General features: G+C 43.8%; 1 protein-coding gene across 2 annotated transcripts in view; it reads left to right on the top strand.

Annotated features, from left to right (window-relative positions):
• Rok (Rho kinase) overlaps window positions 1-23,453 on the top strand; it is an 86,871-nt gene that overhangs the window by 515 nt on the left and 62,903 nt on the right. For both annotated transcript variants that reach the window (XM_068352070.1, XM_068352071.1), the window contains exons 2-6: window positions 15,792-15,892; window positions 16,640-16,721; window positions 19,703-19,827; window positions 21,027-21,198; window positions 21,496-21,613. In XM_068352070.1, the coding sequence (XP_068208171.1) occupies window positions 15,794-15,892; window positions 16,640-16,721; window positions 19,703-19,827; window positions 21,027-21,198; window positions 21,496-21,613 (596 nt within the window). In that variant the 5' untranslated portion in view covers window positions 15,792-15,793. The remainder of the gene's footprint in view (window positions 1-15,791; window positions 15,893-16,639; window positions 16,722-19,702; window positions 19,828-21,026; window positions 21,199-21,495; window positions 21,614-23,453) is intronic.

The raw sequence follows: 23,453 nt of genomic DNA, 5'->3' as shown, positions 1-23,453 counted from the left end.
CACTTTGATAAGCTCGTTACCAGCGCTGGTCTTTTCCTAGCTGGGCTAGTCTAGGACGGGCTTTGCCTGGGTAATGTAACTTAGTCCTCTAGCAAAGATCACTCGTTTAGATGAATCTTATTAACCTGGTTAAGGTTAGTTTTTAGGGAGGGGGTGTCCAGGGTACCCAAAAGGGGATTCCAAACCCCCTTTGATAATTTTGCCAGTAAAATAATGAATACAAGGAAAGATTTGTTTTACCTTAATGTTTTTCCCATTATATTTTCCCCTACCTTAAATCCTTGGTTCCTAATTGGGTGATTATAAATGAGCTCTAAAAATGATTATAAATTAGCCCCAAAAATAATTATAAATTAGCTCCCTAAATATTTATAAATTAGCCCCATAAATAATTATGTAGCCCTAAAAATAAATGTTTTCCAAGAAAACGGTAGATTTTCAGGAGCCTTTGTATATCAGCGGCCAATTCCTCCGTGCATAAAAATGACACCCACTAATCTAAGCCCCCCCCCCTAACCTAACCTACAAGCCTTCACCTTACCTACTTCAACGAGGGGATAACGACCACCTGCGACCCTCCTTAAAGTGCAGTATTCTTAGTCTGCCGTCATCATAAATACAGTATAGGTGGCCGCTGTCATACATACACCTCGATTTTCAACAAGGAAAGAAGTATTTTATATTAGGAAATGTTTCCCCTGACTGGAACTATTATAAAACCTTTTTTTGGCTCGGATACCTTACACTTGGTTTTGCCAATGATTCTCATTAAGAGATTTTGTATACTTTGACATCAGAAGTCAAGTTTGTATGATTGAATCCAGCCTATAGCCGTGCCTTGAGCAAAATTAAATTTTGTTACTTTTAAATTCAAATTTTTTACTTTTAGATTCAAATTTTACTTTTAGATTCAACTGTACTCTTAAATTCAACTTTTTTTTTTATATTGAGATTCAACTTTTTACATTTAAATTCAACTTTTTTATTGTTAAATTTAACTTTTTTATAGTTAAATTCAACTTTTTTATAGTTATATTACGCTTATTTGTATTTGAATTACACTTATATTTAGATTCAACTTTTTGACTTTTAAATTCAACTTCACAGTGGAATATTGTTATTGACTCGGCCAAATGAATGAGCACACCGGACTTTCATCCTGGGTATACTTTGCTTTTGTACATTATTAGGCAAATTTATAGATACTGATGGCATATTTCATTAAGTTTGTGTTCAGTAAAAATAAGTGTTATTTTCTAAGAAAATGGTCGTTCTTCTACAGGAAATAACTGTTTTGGTAGAAAAGCTTTTCCCATCCGTTACTACAATAAAACCCAATATTATTTAGGGGTAATGCAACCAACATACTGTAATATACATCTTCAAAAATACAAATTTGATACATAAAGAAATAGAATACTGAAAGTCGATAGTATTCACAACTCGATTGAGAGGACTTCGATTTTCCTTGAGCTGATGTTGCAATCTTTACACCTGAAATGGGCATGCGATGGAAATGATCTATTAAATTGAATGGAAAATACATGCATCATAAGTAATGCTATGGTATGCTTTAGCTTAGTCCCAGTTATTTCTGACTGGTTTAATTAATAGTTATTGATGCTGTGATAACTACCCTGCCCTGTTTGGCTATCCACAAATCCCGCTAACTAACAGATAGTTCAATTGGAGTTGGATTCCCAGTTTGTTTTTTCTTTGGCCTACGTAAATCTAAGCTAGCATCAAACATAGAATGAGGGAAATATTATAAACTGTAAGAAAAGATAAAAAATGAAATGGTAAATATTTACTTATAAATATCAAAACTGTACAACTTCCTTGTTGATCTTAGTCCCCATCTGTACCCTCCCAGTTACTTTAATTGATCAAAAGACACCTTGTTCTTACTCATCGTACATTGGAAGTGACTTCGAGCGGTGCATGCGTAACGTTATGTCAAAAAATCAAGTTTTGTTGGGGAGAGAGATAACGGTTCTTCACAATATCTGTCATCATCGTCATCATCATCTCCTCCCAGGCTTATTGACGCAAAGGGCCTCAGTTAGATTTCGCTAGTTGTCTCCATCTTGAGTTTTTAAATCATTACTTCTCCATTTATCATCTCTAGCTTAACGTTTCATAGTCCAAAGTCATGTAGGTCTGGGTCTTCCAACACTTCTAGTGCCTTGTGGAGCCCAATTGAAAATTTGGTGTATTATAGCAAAACTCCTAGCAGTTATACATTATATATGTGGTGGACTGGCAAAATAACTATGACACTGCTTGCTGCATTCTCGGCGTATATCAAGGAACTCCACTTTAGACATGGTTGCCCCACAGAGAGCAGGGCATAGCTAAAGTCCTGTAATTTTTCTTGCTTGAGGGTACTCTCAGGTACACTATTCTTTTATTTCTCTATTTCTTGTTTTGTTAAAGTTTATATAGGAGATATTTATTTTAATGTTACTGTTCTTAAAATAGTTCTAATTTTCCTTGTTTTTTTTCCTCACTGGGGTCTTCTCCCTGTTGGAGCCCCTGGGCTTATAGCATCCTGCTTTTCCAATTGGGGTAGTAGCTTAGCAAGTAATAATAATAATAAAGAAACTAGTAATTAATTATAATTCTGTAAGTAAATGAGCTTTAAATTACAAAAGAAAAAGGATTATAGATAAATCATCCCAAACTAATAATTTTTACAATGCCAGGGACATGAGATCAAATTCATTATCATCTCCTCCTCCTCCTACGCCTATTGTTGCATATGGCCTCGGTTAGATTTTGCCAGTCGTCTCTATCTTGAGCTTTTAAATCTATACTTCTCCATTCATCAAATTAGATAAGAATTTGTTGATGCTAATAGATATAGAGGAGTAGGCCTATTATTAGGTGTTAAAGGCAAGCCTGGAGTCTTTCTTGATTTAGTCTTTCGTAAAGCAACCACCCCTTTCTTGTGCCTATAGGTGTAGAAGAAATGATGCTAGTGTGTTTTCCTCCCACTACGGCCAGCCTACCACTCCCAGGTTCCTATGAAATTGATAAAGCTATTTCCATCTCTTCAAAAGAAGATAATCCTAAACAGTATTCTAAAAGGCACTAGATTTCTGTAGGAAATATTTTGAGAACTTATCACAGGCCCCTTTTATCTATTAAACCTCCCCTCCTTCCACGGGAAACCCTGTTTGATGTCAATGGGAAAGAAAAGTATTCAATTATTCTTATCAACTTATGGATTCTCTCCCTTCTGCTTAACCTAACAATAGTTGCCGCAGTGATGTTGTCTCCCGCGTTAACAGCGGCCAGAACACACAAGTTAATATAGTTTGAAATTTGTGAAGGCATGTTTTGTGACCGCTGCTAACGGGGAAGTCAACGTGATTGGGTATGACATCATCCAATGGTAGGGCCTATTTCGTCTGGAATCTTTGTGGCAACTACAGACAGTAAAGGTTTGGTCAGTACAGTGTTATTGTTGGGTAAGAACACTTTTTCTCCGTATTATTATTGGTAAAAAAATTTCACAACATTAATTTTGGTAAAAGGGAAAACATTTTTTCTTAAGTCGTATATACTGTATGTACAGTATATAGATAGATAGATAGATAGTGTATACATATATATGGCTATAGAAGATAAGAAAGAAAGATAAGAAAGATTTATTTTGGGATGATAAAAACCTAAAACAAGTGACTATCGCCAGCAAGAAGTGTAAATTGCATAAAATACAAGATAAGCACTCAGAAAAAATGCATGTCGTGGGTCATATCACTAGGCTAATCAGTATTAATCTAAAAAATCTACCTTCCATATTGTTGTTATTAGTAGCCAAGCTACAACTTGTGTGAAAAAAGCACGATGCTACCATCCCAAGGACTCAAACAAGGAAAGGAGCCTATTGATAAATTAAGTACTGTATTGAATATGGTAGCCTATAGTACAATATTTGAAGTAATGAATAAAAGAGATATGTTTTATTTAAGACTACTAAAAACTTTTTAAGCAGATATGAAGAGATTTATGTCAACGTTTTCAACAGAAAAACAGTTGCAACATGTTTGACCTCCCAAAGTTCCAAATCAATCACTATTAGGAAGATTATTCCTCAATCTGGTTGCAGGTTGAATAAGAATCTTGGTCAATTCAAGATTGTTAGAATGAACTTCAAGTTACTGCATACTCAGAACTATGTACAGGATGGTACAGTCTGCAAAGATCTGAATGCAAAGGATGGTCTTAATTATGAAAAATTGTGTACAATATGCATAATGAACTATGTGAGCAGTGGTGATGGAGATTGCTATGCGGGTCAGGAATAAGGAATTTAATAGACTTCAGTAGCTGAAGACCAGAAGGAGAAAAATACTCAAAGCATGATAAAAGAATTTAGAACGTTTCCTCTAGATTGATTAATCACCGAAAATCTTTAGGTGTTCAGATCGGAATACTGTACAAATCCCCTTCCTTTAAGTAGGGGGTGTTAACCTGTTTCTCTGCATGGCCCTATTCGCTGTTCTAGTCTCAGCCGTGACCTTGACCAATCATGCCACTCCAGCAACCTGAGCTAATGTGTGTTTGTTCCGTAACCGAAATACAAATCACGCTATTTACATTGGGTATTACTTTCGGCGTAGCTGAAATGGCGAGCCATTAGATTTTTAACGAGGGTTAACTACCCCCTCGCTAGTTAGTGAGGGGGTAGGGGAGGGGTAGCTAGCGACCCCTCCCCCCTCACACACCGGTGAACTGGTTCACTTTGCTTTTGGCTCGGGTGGTGGGCAGATGTGTCTGCTCTCACCCTCGCTTGGCAGCCATTAATGTTTTGTCTTTACTTAATCACTTACTTTTTCTTATACTTAATATATAGATAAACATTCTTTATGTTTATGTATATATTTGGGTATAGAAATATAGTAAGTTTCCTTTTCTGTGTTTGTGCTGTGTGTGTAGTGTACGACAACATCACCGCGTAGTTCCAGGCCACCGCGGTTGCACGTCATGGGGCACGATCTCTTGGTCCTTCGGTCGTTCCTTCGGATTCCGTGGGGAATCGTCATCGTTGGACTTTCTCCATTCATCTGTTTTCCCCGCTGTTCCTCCTTCCCTGCGGGGAACTTTGTCTCTCAGCGAAGGGAACGTGGGAGTTTAGTTTGACTACGGTCTATCTCTACTCGAGGTCGTTCCCCCTTTTACTACTACTACGTACTATTACGGTAGCCTCTTTCCCGTTGCGGGTTGAGTTGCTATTCCGTTTATTTGTCTCAATTATTTCCAATGAATCTAATTGTATTTGTTAACTTTTCAGCTTTTGTGGAGAACACTTCCCTTCGGGGTTCAGTCGTTCTTACTATTTGTGAACATTCTTAAATGAATTATGTAATTATAATTCTGTTATAATTCTGTTTTTGTTACAGTTCTCCGCCCTCCCCCCTTCTCGTGAGTGTCAGTGGGGGAGAAGGGCACATACTTGGTTTGTAATTCTTATGTTCTTTTTCCCTTGGGGTTTCTCTTCGGAGTTCCTCCCTGGGAATTTTTGTTAACTAATTTTTTTATTTTATTTTCCCAGTTACGATCTGGTTTCTTCGTTTGCCTAAATGTGCCAACGAAGCAGAGCTGCCCTGTTTGTGCCTTGGGAGTCTGCTGTTGCTGCCGCTTCTCTAGGACATCGTCATGTGCGTGTTCCCTTCTCTTAGAAGTTCTCCCGTGACAACTGTCAGCTCTTTAGTTTATCTTAGAACGCTCAGGAGGTTCGCCTCCAGGGGTAGGTAACTTCCTTTTCGAGGGAGGTTCCCTTCCCAGGTATGAGTTTTTTCTTCGGGGGGGGGGGGGACGACTTGTCTTACCTTAATAATTCCTGGATGGTTTTTCCTGGTTCTCGGGCGGTTATGCTCTTGGTGCTGAGCGACCGCTCTTGTAACCATGCTCAAGGGGCTGAGCAGTTGCAAGGCCGGACCATGGAATTTCGTGCGACTATGCTCTTGGGGCTGAGCGGTTGCTCCTGCAGCTATGCTCAAGGGGCTGAGCAGCTGCAGGATCAATCTTGTGACCTCTCTCGTTCGCGAGGGAGGCCACTCATAAGGACTCCTCTTCGGATGATCAGCTTGCTGATCCAACGGCCCTATGGGGTGCCATCATCAGTGTCTTCTAGTCTCTTCTACCAAGAGTTCACCTCTCTCGTTTGCGAGAGAGGCCACTCATAGAGACCCCTCTTCGGAGGACTGTTCCTGTTCAGACCAGCCGGCTGTTCGGGACCTCTCCGCGGTTCGCCATCTCCTAGACCTGCTGACCTGCCGTCTCCGTTCCTGGCTGCTGACGCTGTGGGCGCCTACGCACCCCGTTCTCCAACGGGCACCGGTCCCTTTGGGACAAAGAGGCTTTCTCACACTGTGAGTAAGTCCCTTATGTGCCAGGTATCCCCTGCGCGCCAAGCGCTCGCCTACTGTTCCTGAGAATTCCATCCAGAGGAATCCTGTTCCAGTCCTGATCGTCCCAGTTCCGGATCGTCCTGTCAGCTGTCCCTTCATCTTAGCGTGCGCGCGCTCGCTGATGATCTTCCTATGCCAACAATCTTCGTACGCGCGCTAGCGCTGATGATCTTTGCGCGCTAGGGCCGACGATCTTCGTATGCACGCTAGCGCCGACGATCTTCTTTTGTGCGCTAGCGCTGACCATCTTCGCGCGCAAGCGCCGACGATCTTCTTACGCGCCCAAGCGCTGACGATCTTCTTTCGCAAGCGACCTCTGATGGCCTGCTAGCGCTGATGATCTTCTTACGCGTGCAAGCGCCGACGATCTTCTTACGCGCGCAAGCGCCGACGATCTTCCTTCACGAGCGAGCGCCGTCGATCTTCTTACGCGCGCAAGCGCTGACGATCTCCAAGCGCCGACGATCTTCTTTGGTGCGCTAGTGCTGACGATCTCCCTACTACGCACGTGAGCTCCGACGATCGTCCGGGCACAGGCTCCGATGGTTCCCTGCGCCAACGATCTTACGCGCTCAAGCGCCGACGATCTTCTTGCGCGCGTAAGCGCCGACGATCTTCTTTCGCGCGCAAACGCCAGCGATCTTCTTGCGCGCACAAGCGCCGACTATCTTTCAGCGCCGTCGATCTTTAGCACTGTCGATCTTCTTTCGTGCACAAGCGCCGACAATCTTCAAGCTCCAACAACCTCGTACGCGTGCACACTGACAGCCGCGCGCACGCGCCGACTTTTTTCACGGGCTCTTCAATCTGATTCCTGCTCACCCTATGATGTCTCTCGCGCGCGCCCCGCACGAGTGTTTTTAACGGTCTCTCGCGCGCGACCCCGGGGTTTTTCCCATCGCGTGAGCGCCAGTGTCTCTCGCTCGCGACCCCTGGGGTTTTCCCATCGGGCGAGCGCCAGCGCGCTCCCTCTACCAAGGTGAGACCTTCTCCCACCGCACCAATGGGAGAAACCCCACCTCGAGCAGGAGTTTCGTCCCGTGTTAGGGAGAGAAGAGCCCTCAGACTTCTTTGTTGGAGTTACGTTTCCCTCTAGGAGGGAATCGAAGGACTCTAGGAGTTCCCCCAAGTAGAGCATTTGGGGACAGGAGACTTTGCTGCCTGTTCACTAGGAGGAGAGCAGCATGATTCAGAGCACCACTCCGTGGAAGAGCTTACCAGGGGAGTCTCTCTTGAGAGACACTCTAGCCGGCAGGTGACATTCTCGGCAACAGAGATCCTGAGTCAGGAGAAGGTCGCAAAGTGCGCCATACAGGCCACTTCGTGGCTGGATGTTTGGCTAGGGTCTCTGGGCATCCTGCTGTGACCCGAGGATCTGTCCAAGGAGAGCATCAGGAAAGCCCTGGAGACCTTCCTTCTGTTGGGCACACGTTCCATCGAGTTTCTGGCCCACATAGTTTCGAACTTGTGGGCAAACTCAATCTTGAAACGACGTGATGCGATGGCCGAGAGGTTCCACTCGAGGGTCCCAGCCATGGATACCTGCAAGCTCAGACACTCTTCCATCTTGGGAAAGAGTCTGTTTGAGCCCAAGGATGCGGAACAGGCCGCTGAGAGGGGGAGGAAATCGAACCACGATTCTCTTCTCCAAAGGGCTCTTACATCTAAGCCCTACAAACCTCCAGCACCTCAACAACCTCGCCAATCTAAGACGACGAAACCGGCAGCGGCAGCAAAGACGAACGTGTCCAAGCAGTAGCCCTTTCCTGTCAAAGACAAGAAGGGCTGAAACTCCTCCAGGGGAAGCAAGAATCTTAGAGGGAGCGGCCAAAGCCGCAAGCACTAGGATTGGCAATCCCCCTGCATGTCCACCAGTGAGGGGATGCCGGCAAGTTGCGCATTCAGGTGGCAGCAACTCGAGTCCGATTCTTGGACGATCTCCGTGATCAGTCAGGAATATCGCGTCCCGTTCTTAGCGTCTCTTCCTCCCCTGACAGCGAATCCAGTGGCGTTGAGCGCCTTTGCCATGGATCGCTAAAGGGCTAGCCCTTCGGGCAGAATTCGAGACCATGCTCTCCAGGAGGTCGTCGAAGGCTCCCCAGGCTCCTTCAGTCGACCCTTTCTCGTAAAGAAGGCTTCTGGAGGCTGGAGACCCGTCATCGACCTCTCATCTCTGAACAAGTTTGTCAAACAAACTCCGTTCAGCATGGAGACAGCAGACACAGTCAGACTTGCAGTGAGACCGCAAGACTTCATGTGTACACCGGATCTGAAGGACGCGTACTTCCAGATCCCAATCCATCCGTCTTCCAGGAAGTACTTAAGGTTCACCCTAGACAACAAGATCTACCAGTTCAAGGTGCTGTGTTTCGGTCTCTTCACAGCACCCCAGGTATCCACCTGAGTGTTCACCCTGATATCTTCGTTGGCACACAGGATCGGCATCCGTGTCCTCCGCTATCTGGACGATTGGCTGATCCTGGCAGTCTCTGAGTCGACCTTTCTTTAACACCGAGACAAGCTTATGGGATTTTGCCAAGATCTAGGGATCATGGTAAATCCAGAGAAGTCCTCTCTGCCTCCATCTCAACGATTGGTATATCTAGGCATGATATTAGACACCAATCTCCACAAAGCCTTTCCATCAGACGACAGGATAGCAAGGCTGAGGAGGGTCACAGATCCGTTCCTCAGACGAGAAGAGCTTCCAGCCCAATCTTGGTTACGTCTCCTAGGACACCTTTCCTCCTTGGCCCGTCTGGTTCCAAACGGCCGCCTCAGGATGAGATCCCTGCAATGGCGGCTCAAGTCCCGGTGGAATCAAGGCCTCGATTCCCCAGACATTCTGGTTCCTATGGGTCCTGCGGAACGGACGGACCTTCAGTGGTGGGGGACGGAGGGAAACCTTCGAATGGGAGTGGATCTTCTCGTCCTCCTCCTGGATTTGATGCTGTTTTCGGACGCTTCAAAAAGAAGGGTGGGGGCCCACTTTCTGAACCACAGGATCTCAGGCCTCTGGTCAGAATCAGAAAAGTGACTCCACATAAATCTGCTAGAATGAAGGCCGTATATCTGGCACTTCAACAATTCCTACAAATCCTGGCGGCCCACTCCGTGGTGGTCGTGAGCGACAACTCCGCGGTAGTGGCTTATATCTATAAGCAAGGAGGTACCTTTTTGCAACAGCTATCCCATCTTGCAGTAGAGATACTGAGATGGACCGAAGCCCACTCGATTCCACTATCGGCTCGCTTCATTCCGGGCAAGAGGAATGTGCTCGCCGACAGTCTGAGCATAGCATTGCAGATAGTGAGTACCGAGTGGTCTTTGGATCCGTTAGTAGCCAACAAAGTCCTGACTTTGTGGGGTTCCCCGACGGTGGACCTGTTCGCGACAGACTTGAACTTCAAGCTTCCGCTGTACTGTTCCCCAGTCCCGGTCCCCGAGGCACTCTGGTAATATGCCTTCCAACAACGATGGGTCAACATCGACGTTTACGTCTTCCCACCATTCTGTCTGATGAGAAGGGTGCTCAAGAAGACCAGACTATCGGTCAACCTGGCAATGACCTTAATAGCTCCGCTATGGCATCACGCAGAGTGGTTCCCGGGCCTCCTGCAGCTCCTGACGGAATTCTCGAGAGAACTTCCTCCACGACACGAGCTACTCAAACAACCACACTGCAACATCTTCCACAAAGCCGTAGCATCGCATCAGCTTCATGCCTGAAGACTATCCAGCATCTCACAGAGAGGGGCTTTTCGCAACAAGTTGCGGAAAGGATGTCTCGACACCTGTGAAAGTCATCGGCAGGGGTCTACCTGGCGAAGTGGAGAGTCTTCTGTGGTTGGTGTCGTGGAAGGGGTATCTCTCCTCTCGATGCCACTATTCCAGCAATAGCGGAGTTTTTTGTGTATTTGTGGGAAGAAATGCGCCTTTCGGTCTCGGCGGTGAAAGGCTAACGCTCAGCCTTAAGCCTGGCCTTCAGGCTGAAGGGAATGGACATTTCTTCCTCGCTGGAACTCTCACTACTCATACGAAGCTGCGAGCTCACCTGCCCTCAGTCGGAAGTGAGACCTCCTCCATGGAACGTGGTCCTCAGGTCTCTTAAGAGACCTCCGTTCAAACCATTACGCCAGGTCTTCTGATCGTCACCTGACTTGGAAGACGATGTTCCTGCTCGCTCTGGCCTCAGCCAAGTGAATCAGTGAACTTCATGGTCTCTCGCATGACGTCGCCCATTCAAGGGGATGGGGGGAGGTAACATCCGGGTTCGTCCCTGAGGTTGTTGCTAAGACTCAAAATCCTGGAGTTCCGGAACAACGGTTCGACTCCTTCAGGATTTCGAGTCTCCGTTCTGTACAGATGACCCAGACCATCCCCTACTGTGCCCAGTACGAAGTCTGAGGCTCTATCTTAACAGAACAGCTGCAGTTCGTCCTCGAGTGCAAGCCCTGTTTGTGAGCAAACGAAGGACGAAGAGGAGGGTCATGAAGTACACCATCTCAGCTTGGATTCGCAGGGTCATCCACCTCTCCCTGAATCCAGACCCTCCTCCGTCACGTCGCCCTAGAGCACACGATGTCAGAGGCATCGCTACGTTCCTGACATTCAAGAGAAACTTCTCATTGACGCAGGTTGGGGTATGGAAGCGTCAAACGACCTTCACAGCCCTCTACCTGCAGGACGTGACCCACAGGAGGCTCGTTCTCTATCGGCCCTGTGGTGGCTACACGACAGCTGGTCTAACCTCAGGATCCTTAATGGACAAGTAGCAGAAGGTTGAGGGCATTGTTACCCGGTTTAAGTCTGCATGAATGAAAAAGTATGCCTGGCCCTTACTCTTTTATTCATCCTCCCCTCTCTTGGGGAAAGCAGCATCCTGGGTTCTCTGCATAGCTGACCTCAAACCACTGCAGGTAAACCATGCTTCCTTATATTCCTAGTATTAGATAATACTGTCGCGTCCCCCATACCCTGACGAGGTGGTATTGGGAACGCCCTAGCCTAGAGTTCCATCTAAGGACTTCAGGTCGACTTCCTAGGACGGGTCACACTTCATTCCTTCACACACAAGCTTATGTAGGCCGCACATTCCTTGCGGAGCAAGGAACTTGCGAGGTGCAGGGACTCCTTATCTCGAGTGCTACACACTCGGATTTTGAGTCCCCGGGCAAAGCCAAAGCCAGTAAGGCTGGGACTTACCACCCTTCCTAAGGGTTAAGTCACCCAATGTAAATAGCGTGGTTTGTATTTCGGTTACGGAACAAATGACAAATTCGGAGATAATTTGTATTTTTCCTAACCATACGAACCTTAGCTATTTACAGTACACATACTTGCCCGCCAGCCCTGTCCCCCGTGAAGTCCTACCTCTAAGCGAAGTGAACCAGTTCACCGGTGTGTGAGGGGAGAGGGGTAGCTAGCTACCCCTCCCCTACCCCCTCACTAACTAGCGAGGGGGTAGTTAACCCTCGTTAAAAATCTAATGGCTCGCCATTTCAGCTACGCCGAAAGTAATACCCAATGTAAATAGCTAAGGTTTGTATGGTTAGGAAAAATACAAATTACCTCCGAATTTATCATTTTATTTTTTTTTTTGTGCATTTCCGTTTGTGTTTCGCGTTTCAATTCTTGCTTGCACAGTCGTTCTCAGGGAGCATTCCTGTGAGATGTGAGATGTGAAAGTGTCCTGGTCTTCTACTCAACTATTATGCAAGGTCTGGCCAAACAACCAATGAGCATGTTACGATAGGAGAAAGAAGATGAAGAAGAGAGATCGCCCGCCTTCTTAGACAGCATTGGAAGTGACCGATCGTTTCTTTTCTTCTCCAGGCTCAGGGTCCATGTGTGTTTCTGCCCCTCCAGCTTTGGTGGGGTGTTCAGGTTTGGATGTTAGTCCCCAAGCACCAATGTGAGGAGTTCAAGGTAAAGTAACTCATGAGTCTCCGTCTGTGGCTTGGATTTACAGTATTTTCTTCTCAGGTACCTCCTTCAACACGCAAGGAGACTCTTAAGCTGGTGTGGTCATCTTTCAGCCTTAAGACTTCCTGACATCAGAGTTGTTCCTGGACCTCATTGGACTGGGTGATTCAGAGGAGGAAACTAGACTAATGGAAGAATTTGCCTCCTTAAGTGTGGGAACCAAAACCAGTTCTTTTAAAAGGAGTGGTAAGTGAGCAGTGGTTTCTTCAGGTGAGAGGAGGATAACAGAATATCTCGGGCTGTCTGCCACTTCATGGTGAAGCGGACGAGTGTAACCTCAGCTTCTCAGGCGATGCAGATTGACGCCAGGTTCTCCTTTCTTCAACCAAGGACATAGCGAGCAAGAGGAAGAGGGTTAGGGTATCCCCCTTGTTGTAGGTTGAATTGCCACATGAGCATATGTCATCTTTTCCCCATGTACCACAAAGCCGTGCTGAATCTCCCTTGCACTCTCCGAAGAAGGCAGAACGGCAGACCAGAGGGATAGAGAGGATGTGTCACCAATCCTATTCCAACATACGTACATGGAGGTAGGATCAAACGCTAGGGATGTTTTTAAGTCGGTGCGTGAAGGACGAGAGGGCACCCAGACTAATGGCAAGGACACGTGCAGACCGACATCGTTCATATCTATCTTCCAATATCACAGAAAGGTCTAGCATATTTCAGAGGTGAAAGGATGTTGGAGAAGATTGCTCTTTAAATCGTTTGAGACGGATCAGTGGTATTCGTCAGTTGACTGTTCCCGGTAGGAAAGTAAACTGAAGGCTAAAGACTAGTCGTCGACCTCTCTCCCCTGATCCAGTATGTACGGCAGTGGGGCTCAATGGAATGGCATGAATTGTATAAGAAAGGAAAAATCTTGCTTTAAGGGAAATTGAAGAAAGGTTCTATTAGTTACTCATTTGTCAGTCCTTTCAGAAGTAACTGAGCTTCTTTCTCAGTGGAACAGTGTACCATTTCACTCATGTTCATGCTGATGGCAACTTAGGTCCTTCTCGTACAGGATGCGTCTTTCAATGTAACTTGATGATTGGTTGATTCTGCCACCCTCAGAGAAGCAGTTGTTACAGGATTGAAATAACTGTGCCATTTGTTGTGATCTAGGGGTTGTGATAAATTGAGAGAAGCTATATCTCACACCCAAGCAAAGGTTGCAGTACAGTATCTAACCATGCTGATAGATACAGCAGCAGCAAGAATGCATCAAAGTAGGGTTAGACCTTTTCACTTGCGTGACCTGGTTGCATCAGTTTTGTGGTCAGCAGGAGAAGTGCATTTGCATCAACGTTTTGTGGTAACAGTACAAGCATTCCAAGAACGTTTGAGGAAGCGTCCAGTGATGTTGATGAGAAGCAACATTGCTGTATTTCATTAGCATCCAAGAAGGCACACAACAGCTTTGCAAGTCACCAAAGAAGATGCATTTCTGCTTGGTGATTCAAGTCTTAGAGCTATCAGCTAGTTTCATTTGCTGAACCCTTTGCCAAACCTATTCCTTTCCCCGGTTGTATCCGATTTGCTTGCTGACTAGGTGTTGATCACGTCGGGCTCAGGTGAGCCTGGTTACTCCTAGGTGACTACAAGACGTGTGAAGTCACAATCGGCATTGTTAGAGCAGATCGCAGAGTTACTTATTTATCATCTCCAAGTACCTTCACTCTGTCCTGACTGTAGAAGGCTACTTCTAAGTCTTGATCTTTGTCTGCCAACTGAAGCCCATATCCTTGCCTCCTCTCAGGAGGTATGTATGCTTGAGAATAGCTTTGAGCAGTCTTGCCCACCTCAGGCTCCTAGAATATGATGTGACCTTTGTCCTCAAGTTTCTTAGGTGTGTCCCTCATGAGCCTTTGAAGTCATCGGAAGGAGATCTAACTCTCAAGACTGTCTTTTTGCCAGCAGTTGTTCTGACAGGGAGAGTTGTCACCAGAATGGGGGAAGAAGGTCTCTTTAGTTTGGTACCCTTATTTGTGACCAAATTCATAACCCATCAGCCTATGACACAAGTTCAAGACTATTTCCTTGCTTCATGAAGCATGTGATGGTAATCTGAGGAGGAGTCAACATCTTGGGCGTGAGTGTCAGTGACTTCCCTAGCACTAGCAAAGCCAAGAAGAAGATCGAGAACAGTCTTTCTCTGGCTTCATGAGACAATCAAAGAGGATATGCTTTAATTTTGGTGGGGGATCGAGGTACCAACTTGAGCTAGAAAGCTCATGGAGTCAAGGGTATTGATGCCACTTTAGTCTCTAAAGAATCTTGCTGTTTGACAGGTAATAATGAGGAGTTTGGGAGTGCAAAAAAATCTCAGCCTTCACAACATTTGTTCAAGGCCCTGTGATGGCAGCTGTAGTAATTGTGTAGCCAGGCCAGCTCCCATACTGGACAGGAAGCATTTTGTCTATAGTAACACGTTTGATGTAAGTCTCAAGCGAGGGTAGGATGACTGACTATTCTGGTTTTTCTTTCCTTCCCCTTACTTGTGGATGAAGCATTTGTACCATTAGGCTGGGATTTGACATTAGTGTCGGTCAGTATAACATTCATGGAATTTGAAAGTTCGCTATTTTAGAGATGAGTTTAGATAAAAAGTTACATTAATTGGTATCGAGATTGTAAAGAGCAAGTAAACTTAATGCATATCATATAGTTATAGAAGGTTGGGTCTTTCATTCTAAATTGCACAATTTTTGTTTGTTTCTTGTTCAGATCAATATCAATTTTACTTTACTGATTAGAAAACCACAGTAGTGTAGATGTATCGTTATGAATTGAGATTTTTTAGACAATTGGTGTTTTACAATATTTTAATTTTTAAAACAGTATAGCATGCAAGTAGGTATTTCCATATTGAAAACCCTTTGAAGAAAATTGGTATTTTACAATATTTTACAGTTTTTGACTCCTTTATTTTTTAATTTTATTTCTACCTCTATCAACGAAGTTGGAAGGAGGTTATAATTTTGCCCTTGTTTGTGTGTTAGTTTGTGAACAGCTTCCTGGCCACAATTTTAATCGTAGAGTAATGAAACTTGCAGGGATTAACTCTTATGTAAATAGATGGAAATGATTAAATTGTTTAAGGTCAAGGTCACGGTCAAGCAAAATGTCCAATTCTTGTAATCAGCCATAAGGTTGGACGTCGTCGTCATAAGAGACTTCAAAACTTGGTTCGTATTTGAGTTGATGAAAATCACGCTAATTAATAAATGTTAAGGTCAAAGGTCAAGGTCAAACAAACGGTCGAGAAATAAGCTGCCGCAGTGGAGGTCTGCACTCTACTGAGTGCCCCTCTAGTTTGTAGGGCTCTTGGTAGAAAGTTGTTGTTTTAGAATATCTTACTATTTTTGACCATCATATTTATGTTTTTGTTTTTATTTTTTGTAGTGATGGAGCCAATCTCGGACAGTGACCGACTGCGGCGCCTCCGTGAACTGGAGGCGCAGCTACGGGATCCAAGAGGCGTTCTCAATGTCGACTCGTTATTGGTAAGCACATGCTGTGAATTGTCTTTTTTAAGCCAATATCTTCGTGTTAAAAGTCTGTTCAGTTGGTAGTTGTTATACTTTCAGTATAGAAGGTTCTCAACTTACAAACGTAGTAGGTTCCAAGAAGCTGTTTGTAAGTTTAATTGGCCTAGGGTAGGTTTAACAAGACTCCCATGCCTATAATTTCCAGCTGCAAAAGTCAACGACTTTAGTCCATTTCTTTTAGCGAGTCGTATTTGCACTGACTCGCAGCAGTGCCCTTTTAGCTCGGAAAAGTTTCATGGTTGCTGATTGGTTAGAATGATCTTATCCAACCAATCAGCGATCAGGAAACTTTTCCGAGCTTAAAGGGCACCGCTGCTAGTCGGTGCAAATATGACTCGCTAAAAGAAATGGACTATAGTACCATTTCATATGGAATACATATCAGGCTATTGCGAATGTTTTGCTTATTGTATTAAAGAATTTGATATTGTTTTATTACAGTATTTCTTTATCTAATTACAGTGCAAACTTTTGATACAATATCTGAGGTTTATTATTTCAGTTGAATTTGTATTTGTGAGATTTCTTTTGCATTTTAAATTAAATTTAGGGCTGAATTTCATCTCGTATAAACCCAGATGATTTTGAAAATCATGAATTGGTTAAGTTGAGAACCCTCTATAGTTCTGTTAGAGTAAAGAAATTAGATGCGGACTACAGTAATTATACTCTAACCGTATAACTGGTCGTGTGTACTTGCAGGACTCTGTGCAGGCAATGGTCGCTGATTGTGATCATCAAGCCATCAGAAGAAACAAAAATGTTGAGGCCTTTGTCAACAGATGTAAGTTGTTTGTTTTCCGTTTTATTTATGCCCGATGCTAACCATTCCAGATTTCCATGACTCAAAATGCCTTCCAGTTCTCAACCATTCAGATTCTACTGATCTATAAGAAGCTCCTCGTGTTTAAGATTCCGTTTATAAAGTGTTTTTGTGTACTGTATAGTTTCAACTCATGATGCTGCTCGTGTTTGAAGGCGCAGCTAAAGTGGTTTTTGTTCAGAAATAACTGTAGAGAGCAGTATAGTATCTGTTGAAGATTACCTTATACAAACAGGAATCATTCAAGATTACAATTCTCAGTTGTTTATGAAATTAACCGATGCATCAAGCTTTAGCATTCGTGCGGATTTTCTAAATAGTCTTAATTCAGTAACTTCCTGTATTGAAACCCTCTCACTCTCCATCGTTTTCAAGAATCCACCACTGTCAGTTTTGACCACTCACAAGGACTCTCAGCTACTCTATAAAAAACCGCTTTCCCCCTTAGCTTTCCAATGCTATAGGAAAGCTCCATCTGTGCAGTTTTTTTAATCTTTCCAAGTGAACAATGGCTGTTTGTTTACATTCTATGGAAAGTCTTGTAATTATTCACGGGCAACATTGCCATAAACATCATACCATAGGGGGAAGTGCCCACTGTGCACTTCCCACTGTGTACTATAGTCATTACTTGGGTCTTTGCAACATTCCTTTGACCCTAAACTGCGCTTGTTTTATATCCTTATATCCTTGTACTTATCTCTATTCCTTCTTTCATCTTTATATCTTTTACTTCATAGTGTAACTAAAGGGTTTATTCCCAGCAGCACTTAGCCACTGGGTGGCCTCTCGGGCCTCCAGCACGGGATGTGTAGTCCAAATTCATGAATCCTATCTGTAGATGTCTTCTATAGTCATGCATGAATTTTGTAAATTACGGTACTGTACCATGTCACTATGATAAGGAGTGGCACAAATGAGATGGTGTGGGCCTGTGTTGAGGATGGATGGTGTGGGCATGTGTTGAGGATGGATGGTGTGGGCTGTGTTGAGGATGGATGGTGTGGGCCTGTGTTGAGGATGGATGGTGTGGGCCTGTGTTGAGGAGGGATGGTGTGGGCCTGTGTTGAGGAGGGATGGTGTGGGCCTGTGTTGAGGAGGGATGGTGTGGGCCTGTGTTGAGGAGGGATGGTGTGGGCCTGTGTTGAGGAGGGATGGTGTGGGCCTGTGTTGAGGAGGGATGGTGTGGGCCTGTGTTGAGGAGGGATGGTGTGGGCCTGTGTTGAGGAGGGATGGTGTGGTCCTGTGTCGAGGAGGGATGGTGTGGGCCTGTGTCGAGGAGGGATGGTGTGGGCCTGTGTTGAGGAGGGATGGTGTGGGCCTGTGTCGAGGATGGATGGTGTGGGCCTGTGTCGAGGATGGATGGTGTGGGCCTGTGTCGAGGATGGATGGTGTGGGCCTGTGTCGAGGATGGATGGTGTGGGCCTGTGTCGAGGATGGATGGTGTGGGCCTGTGTCGAGGATGGATGGTGTGGGCCTGTGTCGAGGAGGGATGGTGTGGGCCTGTGTCGAGGAGGGATGGTGTGGGCCTGTGTCGAGGAGGGATGGTGTGGGCCTGTGTCGAGGAGGGATGGTGTGGGCCTGTGTCGAGGATGGATGGTGTGGGCCTGTGTCGAGGATGGATGGTGTGGGCCTGTGTCGAGGATGGATGGTGTGGGCCTGTGTCGAGGATGGATGGTGTGGGCCTGTGTCGAGGATGGATGGTGTGGGCCTGTGTCGAGGATGGATGGTGTGGGCCTGTGTCGAGGATGGATGGTGTGGGCCTGTGTCGAGGATGGATGGTGTGGGCCTGTGTCGAGGATGGATGGTGTGGGCATGTGTCGAGGATGGATGGTGTGGGCCTGTGTCGAGGATGGATGGTGTGGGCCTGTGTCGAGGATGGATGGTGTGGGCCTGTGTCGAGGATGGATGGTGTGGGCCTGTGTCGAGGATGGATGGTGTGGGCCTGTGTCGAGGATGGATGGTGTGGGCCTGTGTCGAGGATGGATGGTGTGGGCCTGTGTCGAGGATGGATGGTGTGGGCATGTGTCGAGGATGGATGGTGTGGGCCTGTGTCGAGGATGGATGGTGTGGGCCTGTGTCGAGGATGGATGGTGTGGGCCTGTGTCGAGGATGGATGGTGTGGGCCTGTGTTGAGGATGGATGGTGTGGGCATGTGTAGAGGATGGATGGTGTGGAGGGAGTGAGGAGGACTAAGGAGGAACCTGTTATGCGGGAAGATCGAGGCAGAGAATGAAATGGTGAAATAAGGTGAAGGTTGATATGGAGAGATGATGTTTGTTGGAAGAAGATGCCTTTGATAGAAGGTATTAGAGAGGTTGCATCAGGCAGCCGACCCCTTAATGTAGTGTTAACTGTTGAAAAGAAGAGCGGTCATTGTAGGACATAGAACTGTAGTTGAGAGTTCAGTAATAGTTTCTCTTTCCCTTTTTATTTTGTAGGCCCAAAAAAAATGACAAAACAACCTACAAATATACACCAACATCCGTTACTCAACCACCCTTAAAATTAACGTGAGACTCGAAGTTTATTTTACTCAGGTACCCAATCTAATTCTACATCATGTCATCACCAGCCCTTCAGCCCAAGTACTGATATTCATCCTTTTATTTTCTTATCTTTTGATAGAAAAGGGATCTGATCTTGAAGGAATTATTATCATTTTCTAGTAATAAATTGTATTCTATTTAATAGACACATTGTAAGTTGAGTTTGGTGTATTATGAAGATTTTTAAAATAGAAATTACATTTTCCATGACAACCTTAAAACGCAACTATGCATTTTTTTATTTCAGATCGTGAGTCCATTAGGCACTTAGAACTGATTTAGTTTAATAGACATCACATTGCAAGTTGAGTATTGTGTATTTTGGAGACTTCTGATACAGTGATTATGTTTCCATGCTAACCTTAAAACACAATTATACACCTTTTATTCCAGATCGTGAGTCCATTATGGACATTGAACTGTTACGCATGCGTGCAGATGATTTCATCAATATAAAAGTCATCGGAAGGGGCGCCTTTGGTGAAGTTCAGCTCGTTCGACATAAATTCACAAAGCAGGTATGATAATGTGATGGAACAGAAGTTCCTATAACGATTTGAATGCTTTCAGAAGTCTAAAATCCCTCCCAGATCTTTACTTAAACAGCCTCTATAACGTTTAACAGTTTAATTTCTAATCCTGTCCTGCCATTTAACTCCCAATATCCTTCTGAGGGCTTTATTCTCAAATCGACTAAATCTATTGGAGATTGTTTCATTGTCATACCATGACTCATGTCCATAGAGTAATACCGATCTCACTAAACTGATAAATAGTCCGATTTTTATATGCAATTTTAGGCAATTTGATTTCCAAATTGTACTTAACCTAGCCATTGTCTGATTTGCTGTTTTCAATCTTTCACTAAACTAATTCTAAAGACCCTGTATTGGAGATCATAGGTCCTAAATACTTAAATGATTCTACCTCAGTACCAGCCAAACTTGGCTGAGTTCCGTGGTCCCTTGTCAGGCTGGGAGGAACGTAGAGAGGAGAGGTCCCCTTTTTTGTTTCATTTATTTGATTTTGGCTACCCCCAAAATTGGGGGAAGTGCCTTGGTATATGTTTGTACCTCATTAATCCTTTCTCCTTCCAATGATATTTCATCTTCCATTGCATACTCCGTTCTCATCATCTCTGTCTTTCTTCTATCTTCAGCTTGACTTTGTGTGATATTTCATGCATTCTGGTCGTTGATATTTACTCTTTGGATTTCAACAGAAGGTTCTCAACTTAAAAACACTTGGAGATACAATCACAAATCCAACTGAAAATAATAAGGATAAAGAAATATGGTAATAAAACAATATTATATCATTTGATACAGTAAGCAAAATACATTTGTAATAAGCTGATATCCATTTCATACGAAACCCGGCTATTTGTTGACTTTTGTAGCTGGAAATCATAGGCGTGGGATTCAGGTTATGCCTACCTTAGGCCAAAATTAAAAAAAAAAAAAAAATTGGAACCAAATAAAATTTTAAGTTAAGAACCTTCTGTACTACAAATATAGAATATAATGTTGATGTATTATTGTAGTATCAATTATCACATCTTTTTACCCTGGATAGCACTGAATATCTGTCTCTGAAAAGCTATGTAGATTGGGTGGTTTGGTTTTAGCTATAGTCCGTGAGTAATACCTTGCATAATATGTCCCATTTCATCCTTCTAGCCTTGTACGCTACCTTAAAATCTACTTCCTATTTTCAGGTCTATGCGATGAAACTCTTGAGTAAAGTGCAGATGATCAAACGTTCGGATTCCGCCTTCTTCTGGGAAGAACGAGACATCATGGCCCATGCTAATTCCGAGTGGATCGTGCAGTTACATTTTGCATTTCAAGATCATAAATTTCTATATATGGTCATGGATTATATGCCAGGTAAGATTCGTGAGTGTTTATCGAAATGTAATTAGGAAGAGAGGTATTTATGAATAAAATGTTTTGGAAATGGACTGGAACATTGCCAATATAATTAGCTGCAGTGGATATTAGTGCAGTATTACATAGTTTATGATTTATTTTCTTTCTTAATTCAATCATCCATAATCAACGAGAAGATTTAACCTGTTTTCATCTTTTGAATTAGTCACTTGCTTTAGAATTTATGAAATTAACGATTGTCAGGTACAGGGTACAATTTGGGAGGTAAATATTTCAAATTCCGTAATATTTCAGGAGGAGACTTGGTGAACTTGATGTCTAACTATGATGTACCAGAAAAGTGGGCAAAATTTTACTGCGCCGAGGTAGTTCTGGCATTAGATGCGATTCACTCCATGGGATTTGTTCATAGGTGAGTTACAGAATCTTTGATGTCATTAGGAGGCTACGGTTTGGATTGCATGATGGCTCCATCATTGTTAAGTACTTCATCAATAAAGGAATTTTTGCTAAACCTCCACCTCATTTTTGAATTGAACACAAGACCCCCTCGGACGAAAGACGAGTTTGCCACTAACCAGGCCAGATATGTTATAAAGACTGTTGGAACCAAGGGTCTTATAATGCCTCAAGTTTTCAATATTAAACTTAGCCGGTGATTATATAAGCTGCAACTCTTGCTCGACAGAAAACTCTACGTTAAAAATCCGCCAGCGATCGCAATGCAGGTAGGGGGTGTACTTCAACAGCGCCATCTGTCGTGCAGGTACTCAGTACTCAATGTAAACACAGAACTCAATTTTCTCTCTGTCGGGCTACCGGCAAGACCTACTAATTCGCTGTTACTAACTGGATTTGTTTTCACAACTATTTGGTGAAGTACACTATTCTAGTTTTGAGCTTTCGCTATGCAGGTGTTTTATCTTCATCTCAAAACTTGAACTCGTTTTGGATAGATTTAATTATGGTGACAAAGAGAGTATGGACTCTCTTTCACTTTTAAATGGCCGACCCTTCCCTTAGACGGAAGTGTGTTTAGGTTTTTAGTAATTTTGCTTAACACGTTATAGATCTATATATTTTATATCTCTCCGCCTTTATTAGGCCTCTTCGATTAACTTTCCATTTATTATAAACATATAAAAATAAATTTTTATGTTTTGTTTATATGCGACCTTTCCTGATAGTAGGCGGTCCTAACTTGGAACCGAAGTTAATCAACGTTGAGCCCGTTATATCGTATTTAGCCTTTAAAGAATTTAAAACTTTTTAAATTTAATGTTTTATGAAAGAATTTCTTTGATAGTCTTCGTACTGTTTTCAAAGATGAACTAACGTTTAGTTTTTTAGACTACGTAGTTGTTGACGTTCAGGACGTTCAACATGCGCTCTATCGTTACGATAGAGAGAGAGTGTATCACGGTTTCACTTTGCAGTAAGAGTAAATCGATTCTGACGTTTTGTTCATTCTTTCTTAGCTTAAATGTTTTAAATTCTAATTTAAAGGAACTTTTTATTGAAAAACCTTTGTTTTTTCCTTTAGTCAAATAACATGTTTTTTTGACGAAATATAATTGGGCTCTTCTCTTAGGTGCGAAATCAAGAGAGAAAGAGAGAGAGAGATAGAGACGGAGGGAGAGAGAGGAGAGAAAACGTTCCGTTCAAGCGGGTAACGTTGTTCTCGTGTTACTCTCGTCCCTAGTCTCTGTACGGGGAGGAAGGTAAAACGTTTCTAGGGTTTTATTCTTGTCCCCAGGCTATGTGCGGTGAGAGATTGTAAACGTAGTTTATTTGAACTAGTGTTTAGTCTCTTTCCCAGCCACTGAATTTTTTATCTTTATATATGTTTTCTGTTTTTTGCTAGTATTAATGAGCTGCATTATACGACTGATTTCGCAATTACTACCTTTTTATGAAGGGTAGAATTGCGTGTTTCAGGTAGAAATCAGTAAAAGTTTCGATTTCAGTGAAATAAGTGCAAAACAGAAAATCGATAAAGTGATATGCGCAAAGTGTTACAGTGTTGCGTCCGAGGGTTCGTCTGTTCGTGCCTGTCGTTCACCTAGTCCGGGACCTCTTGCAAGCTCCCAAGCCCAGGGGAGAAGTAATGTCGAACGACTTATGGGTTCGAGAGGCCTTGATCAACGAACAGACGTTTTTCCCTCCGTGGTTTCGGGCGTATCTACCCAAGATCGCCCCACCCACACAAAGACGAGAGAGCCCATTTATTTCTCGTCTGCGGAAGAGGTTTC

This window comes from Palaemon carinicauda, chromosome 28, assembly GCF_036898095.1.
Source record: "Palaemon carinicauda isolate YSFRI2023 chromosome 28, ASM3689809v2, whole genome shotgun sequence".
Taxonomy (NCBI): Eukaryota; Metazoa; Arthropoda; class Malacostraca; order Decapoda; family Palaemonidae; genus Palaemon; species Palaemon carinicauda.
The sequence above is the reverse complement of the archived record's forward strand: the minus strand, read 5'-3'. Positions and strand labels throughout refer to the sequence as shown.